The 7,500-nt window shown below is 46.5% G+C and overlaps 2 protein-coding genes across 9 annotated transcripts in view; both read left to right on the top strand.

The window, feature by feature from the left end:
- Nucleotides 1–4,211, top strand: part of gpa33a (glycoprotein A33 (transmembrane), paralog a) — a 5,818-nt gene extending 1,607 nt beyond the window's left edge. Inside the window, exons 2-8 of one of the 6 annotated variants that reach the window (XM_073936131.1) lie at nucleotides 115–350; nucleotides 476–645; nucleotides 841–1,054; nucleotides 1,703–1,867; nucleotides 1,966–2,082; nucleotides 2,163–2,295; nucleotides 2,368–4,205. In XM_073936131.1, the coding sequence (XP_073792232.1) occupies nucleotides 335–350; nucleotides 476–645; nucleotides 841–1,054; nucleotides 1,703–1,867; nucleotides 1,966–2,082; nucleotides 2,163–2,295; nucleotides 2,368–2,872 (1,320 nt within the window). In that variant the 5' untranslated portion in view covers nucleotides 115–334 and the 3' untranslated portion in view covers nucleotides 2,873–4,205. Of the gene's footprint in view, nucleotides 1–110; nucleotides 351–472; nucleotides 646–840; nucleotides 1,055–1,702; nucleotides 1,868–1,965; nucleotides 2,083–2,162; nucleotides 2,296–2,367 lie in introns of all 6 variants that reach the window. The other 5 variants (XM_068217059.1, XM_068217070.1, XM_068217051.1 and 2 more) reach the window with 5 other exon arrangements.
- Nucleotides 4,212–4,827: 616 nt separating this feature from the next.
- Nucleotides 4,828–7,500, top strand: part of LOC100332762 (immunoglobulin like domain containing receptor 2) — a 14,262-nt gene continuing 11,589 nt past the window's right edge. For all 3 annotated transcript variants that reach the window (XM_073949266.1, XM_021475915.3, XM_021475914.3), the window contains exons 1-2: nucleotides 4,828–5,159; nucleotides 6,852–7,199. In XM_073949266.1, the coding sequence (XP_073805367.1) occupies nucleotides 5,060–5,159; nucleotides 6,852–7,199 (448 nt within the window). In that variant the 5' untranslated portion in view covers nucleotides 4,828–5,059. The remainder of the gene's footprint in view (nucleotides 5,160–6,851; nucleotides 7,200–7,500) is intronic.

Genomic DNA, 7,500 nt, shown 5'->3' with positions numbered 1-7,500 from the left:
ATTGAAAAGTTATGGTGTAGAGTCGGGTTGGCAGAAACTACAAGCATTTCCGTTTTTGCGAGGTTCAGCTGAAGATGATGATCTTTCATCCAGTGTGAAATATCCAACAGGCAGGCTGAGATACGAGCTGGAACCGAGGGATCATCAGGATGAAAAGAGAGGTATAGCTGGGTGTCATCAGCATAGCAGTGGTAGGAGAATCCATGTCTCTGGATGACTGGTCCTAGAGATGATGTGTAGATGGAGAAGAGAAGTGGCCCAAGAACAGAGCCTTGAGGTACCCCAGTGTTTAGATGCTGTAGGTTGGACACCTCTCCCCTCCAAGACACCCTGAATGACCTGTCAGAGAGGTAAGATCTAAGAAGAGGTAAGATTCTGTTTAAAGATGTATGAACAAGGCAATGTAATGTCTGAGAGACGTCCTGCTCATGCCTCTGTGTGTGTGTGTGTGTGTGTGTGTGTGTGTGTTCAGCAGGACTGCATGTGGCATCAGCAGCGATCGTGGTTGATATCCCGCAGAAGCAGTATAAGGTAGCGCGGGGTGATAATGCGACGCTGCCCTGCGCCTTCACCCCGCCGCCGCCGGCCGGATCCACCACTGAGATCACCTGGAAAGCGACTCCAGATGTGCCGGGATCTCCAATGGTGAAACACACACTCTACCAACATGCTGAGCTGTTATAAGCCAGTGCTGGGTCATACACAACAATGGGTTCAAAGTTACAATTAAACTTAAATTAAACCTTTAACCAGCAGATTTTCTCTCCATATTTGGACCCAACAGCACATTTCTGAGTGTTTGTGTCCGTAACACAGTTTGTTTGCTCTGCTGTCCCCCAGATCGACATCATCAAATTCAACAGTGCCACTGGAATGAAGGTGTACAAGAACTATAAGGGCCGGGCGGGTCTGACGTTTGATCTGACTAAAGGAAAAGCCGACCTGCAGCTGGTGAGGGTCACCAGTGCCGACAACCGGACCTACGAGTGCCATGTGGACGTGCAGGAGGAAGAGGACGGCACTCTATCAGACACCGCCAACCTCATTGTCCTGGGTGAGATCACACACTACTGGCCATAACCTCTGTCATCTGTCTGTCTAATGAAGGCAAATAATAAAAATAATCTTAAAAAAGTCATTAAAAAGGTGAAATGTGCTGCAGATTGAGCTGTACAGATACGCTATATTACACAGATGCGGCTCACTCCAGAGCCAGTGGGTGGAGCTCGACAATCCAACCACACCCTAAAGTAATCAATCACTAAACATAACCCCACCCATTCGGTCCACAGAGGCGGAGCTGGACCAGTCCAGGCTCCGCCCAATACAGCCAGAGCTGAGCCAGGCGTTGTATATTTTTAGAAATGAGCGATGTGTGTATAACCTCCTGTGAATACAACCTCCAACCCTCAATCACAAGCCCAATTCTCCAATCATAAGGTCACAGCTAGCCTAGGCTCCACCCACTTCACTTAGAGGGGTGGAGCTTGACCATTTCTCACAATCTCATCAACGTCTGTCACAATCAGGCAGCGCAGACAACACAACAACATATGAAGAGAACAACAAACGGCTTCCTGTAGATGATGACCGCTGTTTTCTTCATCTGAGTGCTGATGTAGTTTCATTATTCTCAGTTTGTGGGTTAGGGTTGTTTCACGATAGTCATTAAAGTCTCTCTTGTGTCTCTGTTGTACACCAGTGGCCCCATCAACACCCAAATGCACTATTGAGGGGAAGACGGAGTACTTTCAGGACATCACCCTGACCTGCAAATCGGAGGAGGGAACGCCGACACCGACCTACAAGTGGCAAAGCTACGATGTGTTGAACAACCCTCGCCCAAACCCACTGAAGGCCACCGACGGTACGCGTGTACAAACCTGCTGAATCCCTGAGTTCCTGCATCAGCTATAAGTGTGTGTGTATGTGTGTGTGTGTGTGTGTGTGTGTGTGTCTCCTCAGTGAACGGCGTTCTGTCGCTCTACAACATCTCTAAGGACACGTCCGGGTTCTACGTCTGCACCTCCACCAATGAAATCAGATCTGCCAAGTGTAATCTGACTATGGCCGTCATGGCACGTAAGAATCGCAGCGCTCGCTAATGTTCCTAAACACAGTCATGCTAACGCTAAGTCACGCGGCTCTTCTGTCCTCCTCAGCGTCCATGAGCATGGCGTCCACGGCGGGCATCATCGGGGCGGCGGCGGGCGCGCTGGTCCTCCTGCTGGTCATCATCATCTGCTGCTGCTGCTGCCGGAGGAAGAAGAACAAGGAGGAGGAGTACGCCATGGGGTACGCTAGCAGAGCGCTAACGGCATGTCATAGGCACCTCAGAAGCTAACGCCAATTTCTCTGTGTTTGCAGGACTCCTGAAGATGGAGAATTCACAGACAAGGATCCGGAGGAGCAAGACGAACACGTGCGGTCTGAGCAGGAGCGTCCGGTGAAGAGCGCAGACCGCAGAGATGTGCAGGACGAGCGCAGCGAGAGGAGCTACGACCGCCGCAGTGACTACGACGACCGCCGAGATCCGAACACCAGCCAGCGGGATGATCGTGATGACCGATACAATGACCGCCGCGACCGATACGATGACAAACGCGACCGGAGTGATGACCGCCAGGAACGCTACGATGACCGCCGGGAACGCAACGGTGACCGCCAAGATCGTTACGATGACCGACGTGATCGCAATGATGACCGCAGAGATCGTTACGATGACCGCTACGATGATCGACGCGACCGCTACGATGACCGCAGAGATCGCCATGATGACCGCTACGACAGCGACCGCTACTCTGACCGCTACGACAGCCGCGACAGACCGCCCAGCGTCCCCCCAAATAAACCCAGAGATCCGCGGAATTGATTCGTTCCTCAGAAACGCAGGATATAGAGATATCTGACATCCTGAAGCAGGAGATTTCATCCTACACACATGTGCTAGTGCTGACCAACATCTCCTATCGCCATATCAATCATCTCATATCCTGAAAACCATGCGCTCAACGATATCGCCATCATTCAGCAAATTCAATTAAATAATATAATTATATATCGCGAACACACGACTGTTTCTCTTTTACATTTTAATATATTTGCTCAAATGTGATTTTCTTTCAGGGCAAATGTTCGATTAGGAACGTTTAAATATTAAATAACTATAATGACAGATAAAACACGCTTCAAAGATATTGCGAAAGCACTGCACGTTTTCCTCATGCTGTTACTCTGGCTTCTGCCTGCATCCCTGTGCTGGGTTATCCACATCCAATTGAGGAACAGGTATTGCTGTAAACGGTGTATTTGCCACACCATAAAATAAACAAGCACAACAGGAAACGCCATGTTGCTCAGCCCTGGTTGCGGTCTTTAACACTTGACTCCGATTGGTCAGTCACAAAATTCCAAGGTATGTTATTCAGAAACTTATAAGACACTTCAAATCTTTATCTTGAGCGTCAGTGAACACGTTCCTCCATATACGCTTCTGTTTCGCCGCTGTTTTTGACTGTTTGGCGCCCTCTTGTGACTGAATAATGTGCAGGTTAGTGTATACTCCTTTCAGCTGTATTTGTTTCTGTCAGCTTTGTCTTTAATAAATGAATGCTATATTTAGTCTCAGAACAATGTTTATTTGTTAGATATTTACATTTTCTGGCGAGCAGCCGTATAATAAACTGGATAAAGCACACCCAGCCGGGGGGTTTCTCAGAATAAACCCTTCTATTGTGAATGTTCTGTTGTTCCTCTTTGTTTCTGTTGTTGACGGGGGATTACCGTGAAACACATGTCTGTTAAAACTTTAAATATAGAATGAATATACCAGACTTCAGTTTATTTCTCTTTAATTTTGTTCTGTTTGTAAATGAAATATTCATCATGTGTGTTGCTGGCTGTAAGACTGGTTTAGCGGAGTTCCCGGTGCAGCTGTTTAACATTCAGACTTCTGTTTTCATCTGTGACAGACAGTGAAGCTGAGTTTTGTGGCCTGACCGACCCGTTTACTTCACTTTATATTGCGATGATGTCACAGGAAGTGTATTTATGACAGACTGCATCGATCAGCTTAACCAGATCATTCTGCCTGTATAATTCAGGGTTTTGATCTGTGCATTACTCTGTATGTTCTGATGGTGTTTCTCACGCCATGTAGTTACTGTTACTGTTATCTGATGATCATTAAACATGTTTTTACTTCATGGAAACGAGTATTTGGATTTATTATTGCCCACGAAAAATAGGAGTATATTGAAAACAGAATATAGTGAAACATGATCGACAATACAGCAGATGAAATATGCCATCATTAGTGACGGTGTTTTACATCTGACAAAGTCTAGAATCGTCATTTCCTGAGAATCGAACCCACAACCCTTGTGTATTAACACCATGTGTTCAGTAACTCACAGTAAACACACTATCTGCACGATCTGCTGTGACTCAAGGGAAGTGATGCACTGTTTAAATATTGTGTCTGAAATGGCCTGTAAGGCTGACCACAACATCAGCACTGTTTAACTGAGGGTCACCAGTGCAGACCCCTGATCGCCATCAGCTGAGAACAGGGTTCACTATTTACAGCCTGCAAAGACTTTTCCGGAAACACCTTTAAAGAAAATAAACAAGGAAAACACTTTTCTTTTCAGAAGCAGGTGAAAACCCGACTGTTCATGTTTTACCCAGATTTGTATTTTCTGAGTGAACTATCCCCTTAAATACAGCAGAGGCTGATGCACTGACAGAAACACAAGAGGGCGCAGTCGCTGAAGAGTCCAGACTGACGAGACTTATATAAAACTTTCTGCTGAGATTTACTGATTTATCAGAGGTGATCGTGCAGCTGTGTGTGTGTGTGTGTGTGTGTGTGTGTGTGTGTGTGTGTGTGTGTGTGTGTGTGTGTGTGTGTGTGTGTGTTTGTGTGTGTGTGTGTGTGCGTGCGAGAGAGAGAGAGAGCCTACTGTGCCGAGACGGAGCTCCTCCTCGGTGTGTGTCGGTAACGCGCGCGCCTCACAGTCCCGTTATTCCCGACAGCAGAACACACGGGCGAGCAGGAATGGAAAACCGGAGGAAAACACGCGACATGGCCGAGAGAACACACCGATTTCTGGTGCTGTCGGTGCTCAGATGCTGGATCTCCCTGCTGGGCTTTACAGGTGCGTCACTTTCCCCCGTCCGGAGAGTTTGCGGAGTTCTGGGCTCCGGGGTTTGTTTACAAGCTCCATCACCGGCTGCCGGTAACAAGTCCCGCTGAGATGAAGACATATTAGACACGAATGTGTTTTAAACTATTAACATGTACATATTTTACAACAGTCTGTTAATATGAACTGATGAAATACTGCAGTGTACACTAGCTTTTACTACAGTAAACTGTGCTGTACTGGACTGTAATGTTCTCTATAGAATAGTAAAGTATTGGCTCATTTGTTTACATCACTGTAGTTACTGTACTGTTGCTGATGTCTGTTTTAGTCACTTTTATTATTTGTGTTAATTTTCTGTCATGTGTTATATTTGTTCCTGCATATGTAAAACACTTTGAATTGCCAAACCCAACCCTATACAAACAAACTGCCTTACTCTAGTTACCATAGCAACTGTAGAATCACCACAACAGATTCATTTCTGTAGCTGTTGTGTTACCATAGCAACTGTAATATCACCAGGATAGATCAACTACTGTAGTTGTTGGTTTGCTATAGCAACTGTTAAAACGCCACATCAAAGTGCACGACCACACTGAACAGGTTTACTGTAAGTCAGTGCAGTGTTTGTCTTGTTATTGTATGTTAGCTGGCTCAGAGTAAACAGCAGCACAGACAGGTCATCCTCAGGTCTTGAAGTGGTTAAAGTGTTCCAGCATTGTGTGATTACCGTGGTGACGGAGTAAAAGCGCTGAGCGTGCAGTAACTCCTGTATAATGATGTCTGATCTACCCCTCCAGAAGGGCGGCTCTGGTGATCTGCTCTGTTAGTGTAGTGTTAGTATAGGGACAGCGCTCAATGTGAACGAGCACACCCCCCTGAAGATCTGTATTTTTACCCATTTCTCAGTGAATCTGGACCGCATATTTAGGTGCACTTAAACAAATCTATTTCATTAAACAGTAAATTGGAGTATATCGATTAAAATAAGAGTTTGATCAACAAAAAAATCATACATTTACATTCAAACAACGAACACAATCACAAAACACCAAATCCCCAATAAAGTGTATATTGATTTTATCTATTAAAACTTGACTTCACGTTTCCACAGCATTAGTGTGTGTGTATGTTCATCTGCAGGGTTCTGTTGGAGCAGTTGATCAGTTTTGTCTTTGGTACTGACTCATCTACTGTATCTGCACAGATATATGAGTATAGAGTCTGCTGGAGAATATACTCATGAACACGAGAGCTCTGTGACACTCCTCTGTTCTCTCCTGCTTTTCCTCAGCACATCACTCTTAGACAGATGAATAAACACACAGGAATGTCAAATATCTTCACTGTATTTCTCTGATGTGAAGTATTCACTGTAATATGAGCGGTGTGCAGCGGTGTGATGTTATTCACTGGAGTGTTACAGCTGTAGATGATTCTGAAGGGGATGTCCGCTCTTCACTGATGTTTGTTGACATGCTCCCTAGTAGTGAACACTCCCCGCCTGTCTTATTTAAACCAGCTGTTTCTGGGTGTGTGTGTGTGTGTGTTTATTAAGCTCTGACTACTGATAGCAGATATTCAGGAGCTCAGAGGAATGTGTGTGTGTGTGTGTGTATGAGAGTGAGTGAGAGACTGAGTGTGTGTGTGCAGCAGAGCATATATCAGTGTGAGACTCTCATATATGTGTGTTTTTTCCAGGTGTGTGTGCAGCGGTGCAGGTGTCGGTGCGGGACTCTCGCCGGTTCGCCCTGCTTTTCCAGCCAGTAGTGCTGCAGTGCCGGTACAGCAGTGTGTCCACGCAGACGCCGGTGGTGCAGTGGTGGTTTAAGTCTTTCTGCCGCGACCGCGCACGAGACTCCTTCCGCTTCCCACAAGCGCCGCCAGTGCGCACACACACACTCACACACTCTGAACTCGAGCATGAGCCCTCTGGTCAGCGGGACTGCGGGGACAGCGGCCGCACCGTGCGCATTGTGGCGTCAAGTCAGGGGCCGGCATACACCCTGGCGGAACACTACCGGGGCCGAGACATCGCCATCATCAACAGTGAGTCTGCAACCAGCAAATCTCTGACAATAACCTGTGTGCTGATCATACACTGCCATGTGCAGGCAATAACTGTGATTATAACGGAAGTCAACCGGGCAAAAACAGCCCCAACATCAGTGTTTCTGTGCAGTGATCAGAGTTTCTGTGCAGTGATCAGTGTTTCTGTGCAGTGATCAGTGTTTCTGTGCAGTGTTCTGGGTTTCTGTGCAGTGATCAGAGTTTCTGTGCAGTGATCAGTGTTTCTGTGCAGTGATCAGTGTTTATGTGCAGTGATCGGTGTTTCTGTGCAGTGTTCAGG

Source organism: Danio rerio, chromosome 1, assembly GCF_049306965.1.
Source record: "Danio rerio strain Tuebingen ecotype United States chromosome 1, GRCz12tu, whole genome shotgun sequence".
NCBI classification, from domain to species: domain Eukaryota; kingdom Metazoa; phylum Chordata; class Actinopteri; order Cypriniformes; family Danionidae; genus Danio; species Danio rerio.
The sequence above is the reverse complement of the archived record's forward strand: the minus strand, read 5'-3'. Positions and strand labels throughout refer to the sequence as shown.